Below are 21,134 nucleotides of genomic sequence, written 5' to 3' on the forward strand. Positions count from 1 at the left end.
CTTGAATTTGAATGATTATTTTTGATGTTGAAGTGGATGATTAGTTTTGTACTGTTACAGGTTTCTCTAAATAATGCAGATGCTTGAATTTGTAACACATTTCACATTTTCCGTAAAATGATCCACAAACCAAACATGGGAATTGATTTTCCATAAAAACGAATTATATTTTTTGTAAAATGTTTGACCGAACCAAACATGAGAATTAATTTTCCGTAAAACGGAAAACATTTTCCGTAAAATATTTGAATGAACCAAACATCGGAATTAATTATCCATAAAACGAATTTCGAGACAACCAAACAACCTAAATATATTTTTCTTTTCTGTAAATTAACACTTCTGAAAAATATTTATTTTCTGAAAAACATTTTACAGGAACCAAACACACCCATAATCTTCAAAACTATCTTAAAATAGAATACTTAACAAAAAAAAAAAAAAAAAAGTGTTTAAATGAAATAGGAACCCAAAAAAAAAGGGGGGGGGGGGGGCGACATGATTATTAATAGGATTATAGGATAGGATTTATAGGAAGACCTGTTCATAAATGGTAGTTCAGGTCAAGGCGCGTGCGGCCTCGATTTTCACAAAAAGGTATCATTTTTTTTTTTTTTTTGAAAATACAAAAAGGTATCATTTTGATCAGATACATCCTAGATCACGTTAATCACGTGTACCTTAAACCGACCAAAAAGTGAAAAGCATGCGATAATGCTCTGATCAAAAACACTTCTAGACCAGTACATACATGGTATGTGTGGAATAAGTCTTATATTGGATGAGATGCTGTTAATGAAGGGCCTAAACGTGACGAGTTGTGATAATTGTTGTGCTATTTTATCTGATACATTATTTTTTCGATATATGTGATCAGATCAGTGGGACACATAGGTAGTGGTGGGACCCAACAGAAAACAGTAAAGTGGGAATTAAAGTCAGAGGAGGGAGGGAGAGAGAGATATCAGGTGGTTGGGAAATACTAAAATAGAATTGAATAGAATCACGTGAAAAAGTGTTGAGCGGTGCAGAGGCACAGGCACAGCACAGACAAAATTGAATTAACGTCGGGCTTTACGTCACGGATATTTATGTTAGGTGCGGTTTGGTTGTGGGGAGGCTGAGGTTGTGTGGGCCGGCAATTGGCGCGTGAAACGGTACTTTGGAGGCAAGCAATCCAATGCAATGAACTCTATCAAATTTTTTTTTTTTTTAAATCTTTTGAAAAGTTTTACTTGAAACTTTTTAAGAAAATTGTACTTTTAAATCCTTAAATTTAGGAAATGTTTCGATTTTTATGCCTTAATTTTTTTTTTTTAATTTTAATCAACCAATTTTGTTTCATTCTCAAAATTCTTTTCGTTTGGGTATTATATGATTTTGAGAAATGCTAACAAATATCCTTAGGGTATTAATTAATAATCCATTTAAAGAAAATTTTTATAGAAAAAGAAAAAAAAGCAATTAATGTTTTAACATTTTTTTTCATCTATATATATATATATATATATAAAACCGAAACTTTTGAAGCTTCCACATTTTTCCACATCAGCATTATTTAAAAAAATAATAATAATAATTTCCACATCAACATTATTTAAAAAAAAATAAAACATTAAAAAAAAAAAAAAAACCCTAAACACGGTAACTATTTCTAACCCATCCAATAACTATTACTCCCCAAAACACACTCGATAAAACCTATATTTCAGTCCCTGTCTCTCCTTCAAACGCAAACTCAGCTAACAAACACTACAAGACCCATATGCAGGAACCCAAAAACGGAAAAGCTAGACGCAGATCTTTCTCTCTTCCCCTGTGACGGTAAGCAAATTCAACTAAGCCACACACGCTTCGCCTCACAACCAACCTAACATCAGACTGCTGGAATGGCTACAGGTAAAATCTTTTATATTAATTTTGGGTATTTAATAGGATTTAGGTTCGGCTATTTTGTTTGGTTTTGATTTAAGAAATTGGTTCAGATTTTGTTTTGATTTAGAGTTGGTTTTTATCAATACATGAAACCCTAATATAGGTCAGGTAAAATCTTTTATATTAATTTTGGGTGTTTAATAGGATTTAGGTTCGGCTATTTTGTTTGGTTTTGCTTTTAGAAATTGGTTCAGATTTTGTTTTGATTTAGAATTGGTTTTTATCAATACTCGAAACCCTAATATAGATCAGGTAAAATCTTTTATATTAATTTTGGGTGTTTAATAGGATTAGGTTCGGCTATTTTGTTTGGTTTTGCTTTAAGAAATTGGTTCAGATTTTGTTTTGATTTAGAATTGGTTTTTATCAATACTCGAAACCCTAATATAGGTCAGGTAAAATCTTTTATATTAATTTTGGGTGTTTAATAGGATTTAGGTTTGGCTATTTTGTTTGGTTTTGCTTTAAGAAATTGGTTCAGATTTTGTTTTGATTTAGAATTGGTTTTTATCAATACTCGAAACCCTAATATAGGTTCTCCCTCAATTTTGGTTCCTTTCAATATTTCAAATTTTACTACAGGATTGAAATAGTAAAAGGGGGAAGGGCAAGCTGCTTATGTGGCTTGGGGATATGGGTTTTGGCATCAGAATCAATCTAGGTTGGATTATAAACTGTAACATAGCGATTATTTACTTTTTTGTTGATGGGTTGGTTTGATTTTCTTTAAACTTTGTATTACATGTTGATATTGGTAACATAAATATGCATACATATGTTTTGTTTGAAACATAATTTCCAATTAGCTTTTGTATAGCAAATAGTTTAGCCTCACTGTAAAAATTGCTGGTGTGTTTTAAACTGAGTAGAATTTATTTAATTCAGCAACCTACTTATTTTAAGATAAGTGTTAATGTAATTTAAAAGTTTCAGTTTTTAAGCCAAGAGCAGCAGCTTTTGTATTTAAATCTTTTTGAGATTAGTGTGGAGCATTTCAGTTAAAAAGAAGCTTGGATCTGCCACAAGCCAAAAAATATATTAATACATAAATAAAAAGACAAAAATTCTGATTTTATATCAGTTAAGAGGTAAATCAATGATGGTGGAATTACAACTAATATCTCTCTTTGTTGCTCCCCCAACTCCTCTTCTGCCTGTGGCTTTGCTACCTCAACCAGTAAGTTTTTCTCTTTCTCTTGGCAAACATTGTAGATCCACCCTCTCCAACACACCATAATCTCCAATTCTCACCATATGACCTCCTTAGAAAATCACTCAAATCTTCAATTGTCAACTAACCCATATAATCAGGATGAGATTTTGATTGGTTTATCATGTCAGGTAATTCTCCCAATTCTTTTCAAATTTGTTTTCCCAAATTATATCAGTTTGTCTCTCTATTTGTTTGTAAACTCCACCATTGAATCTCTGTACATCCCTATTTTTTCCTCTCTTTTTTCCATATGGATTTTTCTTTTATTTCGTTTGGTTCCCTATTGCTTGATTTTTTTTCATGTTTTTTTTTTTGTTTGATGGGTTTCCTTTGGTTTTGGAGGATTGCAAGGAACACAACCTAGAAGGTTTTAATTCTTCTACTATTCCATTTTGTTCCTTTTTCTACTATTAAAAAAAAAAATCGGAACAAAGTTCTCCATTGTTCTATGGTTCATCGTTTTAAGTTGTACTATGTTTTTTTTTTTAATGAAAAAGTTGTACTATGTTGATAAAACAAAGTTTAGAAATTTAGTAATTTTATTGTTAATTGCTTCTTCACTAAGATGTAATTGTTCTCAACTCTATAGGATTCTCTTTTTTTTTTTTTTTTTTTTTTTTTTTGTTATGGTTTTTTTCCCTAGCCTGTGTTTATATTAAACATGTTGATGAAAGGGTGATTATTTACATTTAAAGCTTTTTTTTTTTTTTAATGAGAATCACAAAGACATCTAAAACTGAAAAAGAAAGTTTAAACTCCTAGAGTTTAATATATAGATTGCTTAAGTTGAATTCTATGCCCTAAGACTTTGGGGTTACACATCAATTTTTTCATCTTTGTTGAAAATCTAAGCTGGATCATATTTTGTTCCTGAACCTATTACTGTTTTAGAATCCAAATTTTGGCTTGGAAATTGGAATCATGCTTTTCTATATTACTTGCAATTAATTTTTTAACTCAAATTTGTAGTTGGATTGTCATATCTTTTGCCTCACAGAATGTTAAATGTTGCAAGTGGTTTCTTTTACCCAGATTTGTGTTGTGGACTTTTATTATTGCCCATAATCCATTCTATGATCCTTGCTTGACACTTTTGAGGTTGGAAGAAAAGGAGAGAGCCCCCCTTTTTAATTTTTTTTTATTCCGTAGTTATTTTCAACTAGACAAGACTTGGTTTTTGGGCATTAATTGCAAGGCCATAAAAGTTCTTAAATTGAAGGATTTACATTGGCAACTGTTTATTCTTAACTTAAATTTGTTAAGATTCTCATCCCTTTTTTAGTCAATTTGTATTCTCTTTATATTTTTCCCCATTTTGCTCTTGGTTTAACATTCTGTACTATTATGGGTTAAAAAAAATTATACTATGCTTTGAGCCAAATTATAAAAATTATCTCGTGCATCGCACGGGTTAGCGACTAGTTTCTTATAAAAGTAATGTCAAAACTTTTTTAAAATGGATTTCAAAATTGAAAGAAAACAATTTCATTTTGTTGGCATTTAATGACCATTGATAATTATTGACATATCATTGCTTTTTTTTTTTTTTTTTCAAATGATATTTTTTTGCTCAAACTAAATTGAAAAAAAGCAAGTGTAACTTGTAAAAGTATTCTTGTTTTTATCTTTATTTTTGTTTTAAGCACTAGAGTATTGCAATTAAAGGGGATGAAAAGGAGGGGTAGATATTTGCAACAATCTTTCATGGCTGGTTTATTACATTTTGAGGTATAAGGCGAAAAACTTAAGCACCTTTTTTTAATATTTAATATCAATTTTTAAATCTGTATTTTTTTAAGTATTAACTATTAAAGGAATAAAGGCCCAAGATCATATATTGGGTCTTGAATTTTGTCCGAGGACATTGATAGGTCCAAGGAGGAACAAATAACTATTAGAAGTTTCCAGTTAAAGTCTCATAAGTAGGGGACGAGTGGAGGGTGATCTGAGGAGAAACTCCTCCTCGGATATGATGAATGTAGCTCAAGTGTGTATTCCGACAATTAGAGTGACCCTCTAAGAAACTCCCATAATAGGAACGTGTCTTACGAACATACTAGAAAGAAGGAAGTCAAAAAATATCTAAGGGAAAACTGCTACCACGCATTAAATGCACTGCACCAATTTTTTTGGCCGCATTTATGTGGAGAAGACCTCTGAACAGTATTACCTTGGTTACCACAACTCACAGAAAGCCATAGAGGGTGTTTGATGGGACAGGTACTCAAGTAGGGGCTCAGATAATCAACAAGTGTAAGACTAAGATGACCCAAAGGGAGCGATATAATGTAAGAGACCCTCCATGAGACAGGGATCGGAAATATAGAAATAGAGCACCGTAGCAATCTAAATTATCTTTGTATCCATCGATGATTAACTTATGCAAGGGTGACCTCCTCAGACTGAAAGTTTATTAAGATCAAAATCTCTTATTTGTTTTTTATTGTCATTCAATTAGTATTAGCCGTTGTTCAATTCATTAGAGCCTAGTTCTTCGATCCACTTTCTACAAATTTATTGAATTAGGCTCATTGGACCAATATCTCATATGTTTTAGGCTTGGACTGTAAATCGAGACACTGCAACTATACTTCCTCACAAATTTGAAATCTCTTCTTTAACCTTACCTTACCTTTTCAATGTCTAAAATAATAGTAATTCTATTGAATTAAGTCAAAGGTTGCATTTGTGGGTTTTAGTGAACTTGACTTGACTAATACAAATTTTTTATATAAAATAAGATATATGAAGTTTAGATCCTGTCAACACCAAAAATCAATTAATGTTATGATTTGATGATAAAAAACAATTATCATAAAGTAGAAGTCCTACATTGAAGTTCTATCATATTTATATATAATAATAAAAAAGTCAAACGATGCAATTTTTTCCTAAACGTAGGAATTGTGTCCTTTTTTATTTTTTGTTGTTGTTGAAGGAGTTGTTTCCTCTTTTACTTTTGTATCAATGAAGAGGTACTTCTATCAATATTTTTTCAACTATAATAACAAATTTGGAAAATGAGAACTGACCTACCTACTATAAAGAGCTTTTTTTTTTTTGGTTGTTGTTGAAGGCACGGGTGTTCAACCGTACATCTCATTGATCTCAATCAAATAATTACAAAAATAAAAATACATTTTGGTGAACGTAACAAAACAAAATAAAATAAATGTTTGTCAGCATTACTAGATATTGTAATAAATATTAGGGCTCATATATACTTTTTGTTGGACAAATCCTATTGCCAAAATATAGTATTTTTTTTTTCTCAAAAAAAAAAAAAAAAAATTCAGTTTAGGTTGTCAATAGAATTGCATTTGGGTTGAGTGACTTCAGTCTGTTTTAGAAACTGCTCAAATGTGACAAGGTTATAATATTTTCTTTCTTCAGATAATGAGTTGATAATATTTTCCCTGTATTTGTTACAAAGTACAACTATGCTATCTTCAAGAGTTTGCTCAATACTCACTCAAGCAAAATTATGGCAAACAATAACTCGATTTTTGATTTGGTGAATTGAAACTATGGTTGAAATTAAATAACTATTTGTGTTAATATGTTTTAAAATAATCCTTAAATGTTCAATTAATTAAGCTAAATTATTTGTGGCCTAATAGATAATTTCAAATAATAATACTTCATTAACATGTTCATTTATATTATTAAATAGTATCTTACACTTAATTTTATACATGTATGGTGGTAACACCACCCAATTTGCAAACGATCAAGTTGTCCATTTGCTATATATGTTTAATCAAAATGTCTCATTCTCATTCTTGAATTCCAATGGCACCTTTGCACTTGCCCCCTAGTATGCATTGCTCCTTGTCAAGAACTTATTTTTTTATTGCTTTATGAATTGATGCAAGCTCACCACATTGGACGTTAATTAAGATATATTAATTATTAGCAATAACCTTAGCTCTACACTTGTTGGATTTTTTTTTTTTGAGAATCGTACACTTGTTGGATTTTGTAGTATCACTCACATTATTTTATTAATTTTATCGACACTAAAATATCTAGAAGTCTTATGGTAGACATTAGTATAATTTATAATCCACAAATATATATAATTATGAATCTGGATTATCATAGTTGCTCATAGTTGACTAAGAATAAGACAGAATTATATGGTTAGCAAAAAAAAAAAAGACAGAATTATATTAAAAAACTAAAAGTTATGTGGCGTAATACACATACAAATCAAAATCCGCGTTCAATGTTTCGGAACAGCTAAGCTAAGGAGTCATTAGGTTGTTCACTAGTACTATAGTAAATAATACATTATTAATCAATGACGTTTATCATGTTTTGGTTGTGGTCAAGTTGAAACGTCCCTCTTTTTCCGATAATATATCTATATTTTATTCAAGTGCATGTAACATGCTGTTGATATTGCAACGTTATAGCTTTTCATATAGATATATATATATATATTATGGATTCCGTTAACGGATGTCTTTAGAATAACAATTGTTAATAAATTATTTTAAGAAAATTTTGATACCACTTTTATACTAAGAAGTTGTCAAAAAAGGTCTTTAGTTTTGATGGGAAAGAAAGTTTTGTATATAACTTATAAGACATGAAAAGGAAAGAAAAGGAAAGGACAAAGAGAGAAATAGCAAATTGTTATTAATTTATAACCTTTTATTATTATTTGATCTTAAATAAAATAAAACATACATTATATACTCTTTAGGGAAGTAGAAAAATTGAACTAATAGAGCAATCTGGCACATGCACCTTTTCAAAACATATTAATAATTAATATTCTGTTATTCAAAGGAAAATTGATAAGGTCTACTTATCAACATCATAGTTGCATGTGTTTCTTAGAATTTGATATGAGCGAATTTAATGGATGACAATACTTCGCTTAAATAATCAAATACAAAAAGATTTGAACCATAGGATTTCTCAATTCTAATAGTCTTTTGTGGTTCTGGAGACAACTAGACCAACATGTTATTCCTTGAAGTGAAGCTCCCAAAGAAGTTTATAATGAATCTTTGTGTACTTAGTTACCTACTACATATCATAAATTCATCATATCATTAGCATTTAAATAAATATTAACTACCACTATTTTTTTATTTATTAAAATCATTTTGATGATATATGGCAAGATTTTAAAAACTTTACAATAAATTACTTTAAGAACTCTAGAAGATTTTAATCATTCACAAGGAATACCAACTTTGTTTGATTTAAAATTCCAACTTGACCAACCAAATCAAACATTGGATACATATTTGTTTGGTAAAATGGTAAATTATCATAATTGTCAAGCGCAGACTAGTAAAGTTTTAGAGTGCTCTCTTACTACCATCCATGTTAGGCGAAGTACTACCTCCCCTTGCCATTGCCATGAGGGCATGAGAAAATTATTACATACTCCTGAAATATGCAATAACAACCCGAGGGCATATATAGGGGTACCCAAGAGCTCAAGAGTTCGAGCCTCAGGTGGGGGGTATATGACATTAGGATTTCTAACCTGATATATAACATTTCAAGCAACTCATTTTCATATATAACGTCATTATGGGACCAATAATACAGGGAAATGAGAAGGGATCTTTTAAGTAAAACATTGGTTAGATGTTGGTTTGCTGTGGGTAGGAAAATTTTCAGCTATATATGTTTGAAGCTTAATGTCAAACCCACCCAATTTGAACCTAACTTGCATACCCTTCTACTTATTAACTCCCTCACTTATGGTTTCAGCTTGCCCAACAATGTTCCTTTAATTCTTTTGCTTTTACAGTTTTAATCCTTAATTGATTTCAACTTACGGATGAGTATAGCAATTATAGCATTTATATAATTATATACCCGATTCTGTCAACCGTTCTGTTCCTTTAATATACTGTTTTTCTCCCCAAAAGCCAAATGGGTTCCTTTGATGTAAATGAATTAATTTGATTTTCTATTGTCTATAAAGTTATGTTATTATTTTTCAAAATAAAAATAAAAATCATAAAATCTAAGTTTGGCAGTAACCCTTTTTTTGCTCCAAAAACTTCAAATCAGGTAGGTTAATTGATGATGGGGGCTGTGAACAAGTGTTTTAAGACACTTGAGTTTTCATTTGATCTAGCATGAAAAAGTGCAAATCCTGCATCATTGTTATTATTATTATTTTCACATGTATAAGGGATTACAGGAGAGAAATGGAGACTAGAGGGAAGGAATTAGAGACAATATAATCAAAAATGGGTTTTCAAGTAAAAAAACCAATCAATCTTTCAGAATAGTCTTATGTTTAATCATGTTGTGCTTCCCCTATCACTACATAAAAGAAACATATATTTGTGAGGTCATGTTCAGGTGGGTTATGGTCCTGGCACATCTTATTTTGTATTGGAATTTTAGGATGGCTTAAAGTTTCAGGAGTTAATTATTGTTTTCTTTGATTCTTATCTTTTCTTTTGGGTCTCTTCACTAAATTCTGTGTACTATGATGTGCCTCCTTTTTTCCAGTAATTCTTTTGCTTATCCCAAAAACAAAGAAAGCAAAAGAACAATTAGTCAATGTGTTAGTTATAACTTTAGGTTTGAAAATTGGACACATATGACTAAAATTATGTGGCAACATAGCTCAATATCTAAAGCAAATAGAATCCAAGCCTTTTCAATTTATGGTTGTGGAATTCCTAGGATATTCAACAGAGATTTCTGAACTTCACAGTAAGATTGGTGGAAAGTGAAGACTTCACAAGTCAAGGAAACAATTGTGCAAACAGATTCTATACCATCTATTCTGCTCTGGCTTGTACATTTGTGGACTCATTTGTCAAATGCATGCATACGAAGGCAAAAACTTTTTGTTAGGCTTAACTTATGAGCAGTGTTTATTACACATATGTTAATATACACACTTTTACACAAATGCTAAGTTGGAAATTACACACATCAATGCACACACTTTTACACACTCAAAAGTTAGAAATCGTGACTTCAAGTCACAATTTCAGTTGTTATTTTGAGTGTATAAAGGTGTGTGCAACAAGTTTTTGTCTTAACTTATTACTTATCCAAATGAATTGTGATATTCTGGGTGAATTTACATGGATTGCTCGGGCAAAATGTATTTCACGAACTTCATGTTCAAATTTTAATTCCTTCAATTGCTCAAATTTTTTTCTTCCAAACATGTGTCCCATCTTGATACAGAAAATACTTTATGACAATCACTGGATAGCCTCTACTCCATTGAGCTACATAAAAACTTAACCCGCCTAATTGAAGCACTCTTCTACATAAAGACATCATTCTCCTAAAACTAGATCTTCTTTAAGTGAGCCGCATAGCCAAAATCTCCACCATTTATATCACCAAGTCCTTATCTTACGTAAAACATTGCACATGGTTGAAGACCCACAAAGCCACACAAAATGTAAAACAAGATGAAACTGTGAAGAGACCAGTCCAATGGCTCCAATTATATCAACAGTGTATTACTGACAACATGTTTATAGAAAGTACTCTTTTATGAAGGGGGGACACTATTGAGTTACAGTAGGAGAAGTTGTACAATGTTTGGGCAAGGGAAAGACAGAGAGATCTTCACCAAACATAGTAGAGGACATAAGGATAAGGATCTCTAGCTACTATAACGAATGCTTGCCAACCAACAAAAGCAATGTGAGTGTCTAGCAGTCTATACCTCAACTGTATCTAGTGAAGATCACAAAGGCCTCCACAGCCAAGTTAGTGTGCGTTTTAGGAGCTGAAAATGCCCATATTACAAAAAGCTGAAGAAAAATTGTGATTGGCTCAGCCCAAAACGCAACTTTTTGATAAAAGTTGCGTTTTGGGCCCAGGCAAAAAATGCGTTCAAAACGCGCAATATTTATGGACCGCAGGAGGTCCATAAATCAAAACGAGCATGCTCGTTAGAACTATTACTGTTGAGCTGATGGTGAATTACGAAAATAACCATAAAAATTCCAGTTCTCTCACGCCTGAAACCTCACGCCCCTCATCTCATCTCTCTGCTCTCCCTTTGCACGAAGCTCCTCTCACGCCTCCCATCTCAAGCATAATCAAAATACAAACTCAAAAACATAATCTTAAAATTAATCAAACCACAACAATTAAAGCAAAAAAATTCTTGCTCTCATAAAACTGATATAATTTAAACAACAAATCTAAAATCAAAACAACAACAACAGCATATCAAGAACAGAAAAAAAAAAAATTAGAACAACAATAAATGATCAAGAAAAAAAAAAAGAAGCCGATATGACCCCGGTTGCATGCACTCCGCAGTGAGGAGGAGGAGCATCGGTGGCGGTGTGGTGGAGCAAAGACGATTTCTCCTCTCTCCATGCATGTCTGTGTGTTTGAACTTTGAAGATAATGACACCAAAAAGGCAAGCAAGATTATGGAATCAAGTATCACAGAGAGAGCTAGAGAATTTATGGAATCAGAGAGTTAGAGAGCTTCTGGAATCAAGTGGAAGTAAAGGATAAAAAAGAAGAAGAAAGAATGAGGGAGCTTCTGGAAAGTGGAAGTAAAAAAAAAGAAAAATGAGAGGATGTGGACAATGGTATACGTGTGTGGTGGACAAAATGCAAGAGAAAAAAAAAAGAAAAAAAAAAGAAAAAAAAAAGAAAAAGGAAAAGGAAACGTATGGATGAAAGAAATGCAAAGAATTAGAAATCACAATTTAAAAATATTACCACAATATTTTCACAATAAATTTTAAGTAATTAGCTAATATTGGTGAGTAGAAATATAATTTCAGTGATGAGTTCAAATTATAACTAGTAACAACTTTTCATATAAGATTTTGTTATGATTCTTGTGAAAGTATTGCAAAAAATATTGTGGATGTAACACTTTTTGTTGAAAAATATAATTGTTGAGAATGAATAGAAAAAGAAAAAATAAATATTAAAAAAGAATAAATTTGATTACAAAATAAAAATTAAAAAAGTGGGTAGACAAAAGATAAATGTCACTGTTGATTGTCTAAACAGTACAAAAATTTGTCTAACCTGCTAGAGATGCTCTTATATATACATTGTCCTTTTTGGTAATTTATCCCTCAAACTGCCACTTTTATAAGTGCTAGCCAAACACTCAGCTTTTTCAAAAATAACTTTTTAACAGTTTTTACCAAACATTCAGCTTTTTGAAAATGCACTTTTTCATTATTCACTTTTTGAAAACTCCACTTTTTCATTATGTACTTTTACAAAAAGCTGAACCAAACTCACCCTAATTCTATCAACTCATGTGATTTTATGAGTTACTTTATTTATCGGTGACCATAACAAATTAACAGTAGTTCATTCATCTAATTTATTTCTCTATTTGTCTTTAACATACAATGACGAAATTCGACAAGGTTTTAACTTTTAACAGTCAGGTTACGAAAAGAACTAACTTTGTATGTTTACAATTTATTTAGGATTGAAAATGAACTTTTCAAAGTTCAAGGGCTATAATAAAATCTTACCCAAATTTTGGTTACCGATTATATATATATATATATATATATTTTTTTTTTTCCATTCTTAAAGTATCTTGTTAATGCAACTCTGCTTGGCATTGGTGTGGACCACAGCACTCTGCAAATATGGCAAGATACCTGAAAGATCCATCAGGCTGGCTTCTTCTGCACACACTGGATGACCTACAGTCGAAAAGTGTGGTGAGAAGAGATCTATGTGGCTCTCCAGCTATAAAAATTTGCAATTCCTGCATGAAATTTTCAAAGTAAGGGTGAAGTGGTGGTAGCGGATATGCTGGATTCTACCAATACTTGGGTCACAGATGTGGTCAGTTATGACTGCCAACATACAAGCAATTAGAAACTTTAATTACTAGTTTGCTCCTCAACAAATATAAACAGAAACACACATTAATATACATCTGTGTGAGTATATATATGTATGCATATAAGTGTATACACACGTCTCCATATGTATGATAGGAGACAAAATAAAGCCAAAAGGAAACAGAAAAGTATGAAAACAGAAAAGAACGAATTTTCAACTCAAGAAAAATCTTTCTATAAGGAAGTCACAGCCATAACAATTGTAATCTGTAGGACTAAATTCTTTAACTTTATTGGAGTGAGGTAAAATATACATTCAAAGGAGAGTAAGATTTCAAACCCACTTTAGCTTACTTTTAAAGTGTAAAATTTACATCATTAAGACAATCAAATCAAATATAACATCTGTTTTTGCAGATTTCTGTGAATTATTTGACCAAGTTTACACATTTGGAGGCAGAATCTAATGTACTGCAGTCTCATTTTAGCACAACTTCCCAAATCGGAATGTGAGGACTCTGAACAAGAAGGATGATCACCTGAATAAACTTACATGACTGCATGAGCAACTACTTGAAACAATAATTTTCCAGATTGATACAGCTGACAAGATATGTAAAAGTGAAATGTATTAGTTTGACTTCAACAACTGAAACCAATTTAGATACATCAGGTATTAAACAAATTTTATAGAATGAATTTGTGCATAATGTATTAGTTTGACTTCAACAACTGAAACCAATTTAGATACACCGGGTATTAAACAAATTTTCCAAATTCTCAACCATTTTCACCACGGCATAAAAATTTATGTATACAGACTAAAATATCTTTGACAAGGTACAAATGGCTGAAAAGTTTGGATCAACTGCACACTAAAACCTTGTAGCAACTGTCCTAAAAATGTTCACAGGACTCCACAGTCTCCACTACTCCCCTTGAACTCCCCCCCACCCCCCTTTTCCTGCCGGCTGGCTCCTTCCTTGTTTTTCATCTAAATTCCAAGAGCCTTGATGTCTTGCTAATGATATCGATATTTCCATCCCATTCTTTTTTTGAGGACTACTTGTCCGTTCAAATTTATTATTATTTATGATACAGTTTGTACATATAATGTATTAATTAACCACCCCCCCCCCCCCCCCCCCCCTCTTCTGCCACACAAAGAAGGGAAAAAGACAAATTTAAGACTCTTGGATGCCTGTAAAAGCAACATCTGCACATATAATCTCAGATACTTGCCCTTTACTGGATAAAACCTCTTGAATGAGTAGGAAGTCATTCAAGAGTCAATGAGTCATGTTTGTTGTTTAATTAATGCACACACGTGCACACACCCAAAAAAAAAAGTCATGCTGTTGAAAGTTCTACATTTGGAGCTCATACAAGTTGATGAAGGCTTTAGAAGCTAATTCTTTTTTCCTGGACGCCTTTGAACTTTGGAAATTTAGATTGCAATTGTTTATAATTTCAAAATTCCTCCAACTCCCCCTTTGCTCTTTTTAAGGCTTTTCTCCCATTTACAAAGATTCCAGGCTCATTTTGCACTCTCAAAATTTGTACTTATAAGGAAAAACAAGAATAACTCATCCAAAATGTAGAGACACAGTATGTATGTATCTCTATGCACCTCTGCATTTGTACATGTTATGAATATATGTGCCAGTGTCAAGCTACAGTAACATGTAATTCTTAACTATCTGTGCAAAATCTTCTGACTCAAACTCTACATTCCACAGTCTAAATTTTCTACAAACTACTGTATTAAGAGCATGTTTTGTCTCATGTTGCTATTAGAAGTAAGAATTATCTCCAAAGGGACACTGCAGAACCAAATGAACTTAAGGGATAAATAGATAATCAAATCCTATGAAGATTCAGACATTGCATCATCATTATTGAGTTAACTCCAGCATTATGGAGGCATCTAGACCAATATCATAAAAAAATTCTAATAGTAAAGCAAGTTGAAAGATAATACAAGGTAATGTAAATTACTTTCAGGAAATGGATGTTTTACCTCACCAGAAGAAGCCATGAAGGTCATTAAACAAGAAATTGATCCTTTATGACCTCCTGTGTACCGTCGCACAAGCTGCAAGAAACTAGTATTATCACAGAATGAAAGAAACACTAGATCTGAATGTGATAGACCAACAACATGAAAAACAGCCAACCTTCCATGTTATCATTGAAAGGACTCTTATGACACCATCTGATCCACCAAAAGCAACAATTCCACCCTCTAAAGGATCATGTTGCCTTGAAATAGCAATTGACTACAACTAACAATATGCAACATAATCATTAAGCCACAAGCTTTATTTCAGTCACTCGGTTACATGGGCATCCTCTGCATCCAAAGTTTCAAGGCAATTATCATCCTCATCACTATAATCAGAGCCAGCATCAGAAATGATATCTGAATCCAAATCATCCTCCTCTTCCCTATCTTTTTTAACATTGTCCCCAACTGCAAAACTTTGAGAACCATTTTCCACAAACTCATTTCTAACTTGTACCATTTCATCATCTTCTCTATCTCTTCTATAATTAACTAATTCTCTATCCACCTTTGCCTTCCTTGGACTCAACAACACCAAGTCGGCCAACTGCCTCCTCGCAATATACAAATCATTTAGCTCAACCAACTCACCCCTCTTATATGCCTCCCTAAGAAAAACCGTATGTAGCTTCCCTAGATTCCCCCTTGTCGAAATATAAAATATCCCTTGATGCTGAAGAAGAAACTCCTTCAACCTCTTTGGCATCTTCATCGCCATCCTAAAATGCGCAATCCTCTCCATCGTACACGCTGAAGCTTTTTGGGGATGGAGGTGGATTGGGACATGGGTCTGGTGGGAGTGACATTTGAGAGTAGGGGTTGAAGGGTTTTGGGAATTGGGGTTTTGGGTTTGAAGGCTTTGGTGGTTTTGGATAAGAGGATGATGAGCATTTTTCAATTTTGGGGGGGTTTTAGGGTTTAGGGTTTTGGATTGGAAGGGATTTATGGTTTTGGTTAAGATAACACAGATGTAATGTACAGAGTATAACTCTGTGAACAATAAAATGACACTAGGACATTTGGACTCATGCGAGTTGGAACGTTGGGATACTCGTAATAAGTTTTACTTTGAGCAGAAACAAGTTTGATTCTCAATGGGGCATACGGGCTATTGGATGAATACCAACGGTTGATGCAGTCAAGGGTTTAGGAGGGCTCAGGGGTTTTGTAGATGCTTTTTGTGTGGGGCATGGTGTAGTGTGTTTTCTTTAGTGCACTTGGAACAGCTTTATTCCTTGGCTAACTGCATGTGGTTAAGACTTAAAAAGCCTGGGGTCATACTTTTTCTTTGTTTTTCTTTTTTTGTATTCTTTTGGTTTCGCTTTTAATGAAAGTTTCTAATCAGTTCTCAAACAAAAAACAAAAAAAAAACAATGAAATAACTATGCTAACTTTTACTTTTTGGGAAACAAGTAACAACTACTTTATGTAAACTTGAAAATAACTAATCCCATATAGTAACTCATAAGAAACACTCATCCTATACATCTATACATGGGTTTATTAGTCTGGAGCGTGACGAAAAGTCGTAAACTTAAAATTTGCAATCGACTATATTATCGGTTCAGGCGATTTGCAGTAGTGTCTCCAGGACATCAAATGGGGAAGCAAAAGTAATTCATGCATAGTTCTGACTCCTTTCCTGTGATGCCATGGGCCCATGGCAGTGTGCATCATATATTCATATCAGTCACAAAATGTAAACAAAACACAGTGTGATGTTTTACTTTTGGGTTGATTAGGTAGGCGTTGGGCCCTTGGAGGAATGGGTTTTTGGGGGGATTTCATTTTGGTGGGTTGGTACTTGGTACTAGGGCTAATGGGTTAGTAGATGGCTCAGCCCAATATGTTGCTTTGTTTTATGAATATAGGTAGTCCAAGATGGTGGAAGCTGTAGTTGTTTAATTGGGTTTTTACTTTTTCAGGGCTTTTTATTGATGGAAAGGAAGGAGATTCGTCAACTGCTGAGTGGCTTTTGTGTGAATGATGACACTTTCTTTGGGCCTATCATAATGCTTGTTCAACTACAAATAGATGAAACCCAAATGTATGTACCAAGCCCACGTGTAAATTTAAGAGAGGAGAGTGGGAGTTGCGGCTTGGAGGACAAAATAAAGATTTTTGTTCACTTTTTTTGGGCTTTATGAAAAGTCTTTCAGATGGAGTCTTTCTTCACTTATTCTTCAGGTCTAATGTGCAAACAAACTGAATGCAAGAGGAAGACATTATTCTTGCTTTTTTTAAAAAAAAAAAAAAAAAAAAAGTCATGCCCCTTACCTCAAATCTATATATATTAATAGTCAAAACTTAGACAAATCCAATTAGATTTTAATTGGATTTTCAATTTTGCGCTATGTATCCTATTTAATTTTTAATTTTGTGTTAAGTGAATTATTGAGTGTAAAAGTCGAAGAATTCAAATCCAATTAGATTCTAAATTAGATTTCAATTGGAATCCAATTTTCCACCACATATCCATCTAAGTTTTTAATTTTTGTGGCAATTAAATTATTAGGTGCAATAATTGAAAAGTCTAAAACCAATTAAATTTTAAATTATATATATATATATATATAATATGAGAAACCATTACATATTTTCGGGGCTACACACTAGTATGCAGTTAATGGTTAATTATTGTCCATATTTCTTAAATGGGTCCGTTTACAGGTGCCTTGGGACAATTGTTAATTGACTATTTTAAGAAAGTTTTGATATTATTTTAATGAAAAATATAAAAAAAAAAAAATTGTAAAAAATGACAGTTGCTTTTTTTCTTTTCCTATAAGAAGTTTCTAAAAATATTTCTTAAATTAATATCCTTAAGGTATCCGTTAAGTTTTTCCTTCTTATATTTGTGGCTCCCCTTATAAAGACAAACCAAAATCAATCAAATTATCTTGTTTAGAATAAAACAAAATAGCTCAACCTATCTCTACACCAAACAAAAAAAAAAAAAAAAAAAAAAGAAAAGAAGAAGAAGAAGAAGCTCAACCTCCAATAAAAATCACTGATTCATGCAAAATATTTTGGAAAATCCACTGTCTAAAAGCTTCTAGATATTGTCTAGGTTATGGTGAAACTGGAACTCACTCTTACACGCTAACATTTGATTATTTTTTAATGCTAGAGCGACAGATCGTGTGTTCACCACATTAGTTGATATTGTGTTATGAAAACACGATTTCAGTAAAAGTGTGTTTTCAACGCAATTTCGTGATTTCAAAATTATAACTGATGAAAACACAATTTTTAAGGTTGTGCATCGATAAGTGCAACTAGCTGTGTGTAACCAACATTAATGTTAATACTAAATATACAAGGGAAGGAGAAGAAGAGCAATGCATACATAACTTACATCACCTTCACCAAAAAAACTCTCTGTGGCCATTGAATTTCAACACAAATGCTCTCTTTCTTACATTCAGCAGGTACAAAATTAAGCCTTCCCCTCATTATTCAGCACTAACAGGACATTATCTTTCTTCCTCCTCCCTTGATTTCAGCCATCTCTCATTTATCGTTCAATAAGGTGAATTATTAACTATGATTTGCTTACTCTCACCTCTCTGTTTATCATACCTATATGGCAGGAATAAAAGAGTGCTTGTACCTACAGATCATGCATGTCTGTGTGAATTCTTGAGATTGACCTCTTGTTGACGTGTGTGATTAAGATAATTCTCTCCCTTTCTATTTCACTTTCTTTATCTATTGTGAAATATCTCTATTTGATATTGCTAATTTTATCTAATAGCTTGAATTTACAACTGAATATACTTGTTTGATCATCAATGGATATATTCATTTAACCCCATTAAATATATTTGTTTGTCCCTACTAGTAGTAGATTACATATTTCCTCACAATTATTTATATGCTTTATAGACTAAATTACTTACACTTGGGAAACACAATGCTAGTGGACATGAATTTTCTATTGGCATGATTCATAAGTGCTTGACTAAACTATCAAAAAAAACTTAAACCTAATTGCTAATCTATGAAAAATGAGACGTGTGTGTGGGTGAAAAAAAGACCCAAACATGTAATCTAATTGTAATGTTTAGTATTTGATGATATGAACTATAAAGTGACAGAATTTTCTTGAAACCAAGCCAAGCCTCATGAGTTCCTTAATCTTGTCTGGCTTTACCTTTCATGTGCTGAGATCAACTTTTCATCTTCTTGGTGTTTGTTTATTTGTTTGTTTGTTTGTTTTTTTTTTTTTTTCAATTGCACAAAATGATAGAATGGTTGTGACTAAAAAGTAACCTGTGACTCAGTTAATCGGTTGAAACAAATGGCCTTAGATTGGAGGAATCCGACTTAAATTCACATCGTAATTTGTTATGAACATAAATTTTTGGTTGGTTACTTTAAGGGAACCAAGACCTCTTACTCTGATAAATGGACTACTTTGAGAGAGTCCAAACCTCTAAAATGAAACTTCCACTTAATAATAATATTTCTTAGCATATTTTATAATTCACCATCAAGCTGTATAAATAGTTAGCTTTACAAGATAAAGCTAACATTTAATCTCAAAACAAACCTAATCTTTATCTACTATGTACTAGTCTCAAAACAAACCTAATCTTTATCTACTATGTACTAGTTTGGATTGCATGTTTGTGTTCAGCGTTTTTTTTTTTTTTTTTTTTTTTTTTTTAGCACATGAATAGTAAAATCGCATGAATTTACTGTGTAGAAACAAAAATCACTGTTCATACACTATAGCAGTACTGTTCACGCATTTAAAAATATTAAAAATGGGTCCCACGATACTATTCACACATTTAAAAATTATTTTACTACAATGTTTTCAATTTTCAGTTTCAGTAAAAATAAGTTCAATCCAAATGGACCCTATAAGTAGATAAGATTTATTTAATATTTCCTTCTTAATTTTACCCTTGTCCTGAAGAGTAGGCTTTGGAAAGGCTCTCTCTCTCAAAAACCATTTTCAAGTTTAACTTGATGCCTATTTTTCCTTCTCTACGACTTTCCTTCTTCTTGAATAATAGGTACCATAAGAATGCTTCTCCTCCAAAATGATAACTAGTCATAAGAATTTCTTCCTTATCTAGTTTGGTGTTTGTGACTTTGTGTTCAGCGAACCACTTGTGTGTTGACCATTTTGTCCTTTGAGACATCTTGATTCAAATTATATAAATCTTCAACTTGATCACCATCCTTACCACTCGCTAGTTAATTAAGACCCAAACCATTGGGACATCTTGATTACCAGCTGTTATGGTCTCAATTTTTATATTGGTTACATCAAGAGAACCAAGATCTCCAAATTTAATAAATGGACTACTTCGAGGGAGTCTTGACCTTCAAGTTAGACTAGCTAACAAGACATTCATTACTATCCTTAATTCATTGTCAACATTTGAATTAATACAGACTACCAAATATATAAAGATAATACTATAATTCCTATAATTTGTCAATAAAACTAATCATATTCTAAACAATTCTCACTAGTCCTAATTTAAATCAATTAATCTCTATCATTATTAATCTAACAATTTTAAACTAAACTAGACTCCTAACATTCCTCCCCTCTAGAAATATCCTTGTCCTCAATGTTCCTACTCTTCTTCTTCTTCTTCTTCCTGCACCATGAAGTATTTCTCCTTTTTTTAAATGTCGGTCTTTTAGATTTTATCTGCTTTCCTTTCCCACATTCTTCAAGCTTGCATTGAGCTTTCGAAGGTAAAAGAAGTAAAGTGATAAAGACTGGACTTCTTTTTATTGTTTTGTGACCACACTCCTCCTCCCTTGGAGACATTTTTATTGCTTTTTGGTTGCAAGGACCTAAAATCCTTGCCACCATGGAGGGAAGAAGCTAAAAACCATGGAGATGGAGGAGTGGAGTGTAAATTCTGCGATGCTTCAATGACACCGTTAGAGTCACATTCAAAGATCCATATATATTGGAACCTGTGGAATACTGCAAGTTTGATAGCTTGAAATACAGTATGTGCTTCTCCTTGAGCATAATATTTCTCAGCATACCACTCAAAAACTGACTTGTGTCAAACTCACTTACACAATCCCATCTTCACCTTGTACCTAAACATCCCCTTTTGTCTTTCACCGTTGCCTC

The 21,134-nt window shown here is 32.4% G+C and overlaps 1 protein-coding gene across 3 annotated transcripts; it reads right to left on the reverse strand.

Moving 5' to 3' along the window:
- Positions 1-12,666: 12,666 nt before the first annotated feature.
- LOC126699576 (protein ROOT PRIMORDIUM DEFECTIVE 1-like) lies at positions 12,667-16,243 on the reverse strand. Of its 3 annotated transcripts, XR_007646821.1 has the most exons (3): positions 15,129-16,241; positions 14,972-15,046; positions 13,220-13,554 (listed from the first exon to the last, which is right to left on the reverse strand). XR_007646821.1 is itself a non-coding variant. In XM_050397477.1 (2 exons), exon 1 carries the CDS (start codon positions 15,756-15,758, stop codon positions 15,282-15,284), a length of 477 nt encoding a protein of 158 aa, XP_050253434.1. In that variant the 5' UTR covers positions 15,759-16,243; the 3' UTR covers positions 12,667-12,872; positions 14,972-15,281. The 3 variants fall into 3 exon arrangements, 2 of the variants coding, with proteins under 2 accessions (XP_050253434.1, XP_050253433.1); XM_050397477.1 differs by lacking the exon at positions 13,220-13,554 and adding an exon at positions 12,667-12,872 and having other exon boundaries at positions 14,972-16,243; XM_050397476.1 differs by having other exon boundaries at positions 14,972-16,243.
- Between the last annotated feature and the right edge of the window lie 4,891 nt (positions 16,244-21,134).

This window comes from Quercus robur, chromosome 9 (genome assembly GCF_932294415.1).
Source record: "Quercus robur chromosome 9, dhQueRobu3.1, whole genome shotgun sequence".
NCBI lineage: Eukaryota > Viridiplantae > Streptophyta > Magnoliopsida > Fagales > Fagaceae > Quercus > Quercus robur.

What these genes read in the sequence shown, in the direction of transcription:
- LOC126699576 (XM_050397477.1), bottom strand. Translation starts at nt 15,758, where the DNA reads ATGGAGAGGATTGCGCATTTTAGGATGGCGATGAAGATGCCAAAGAGG.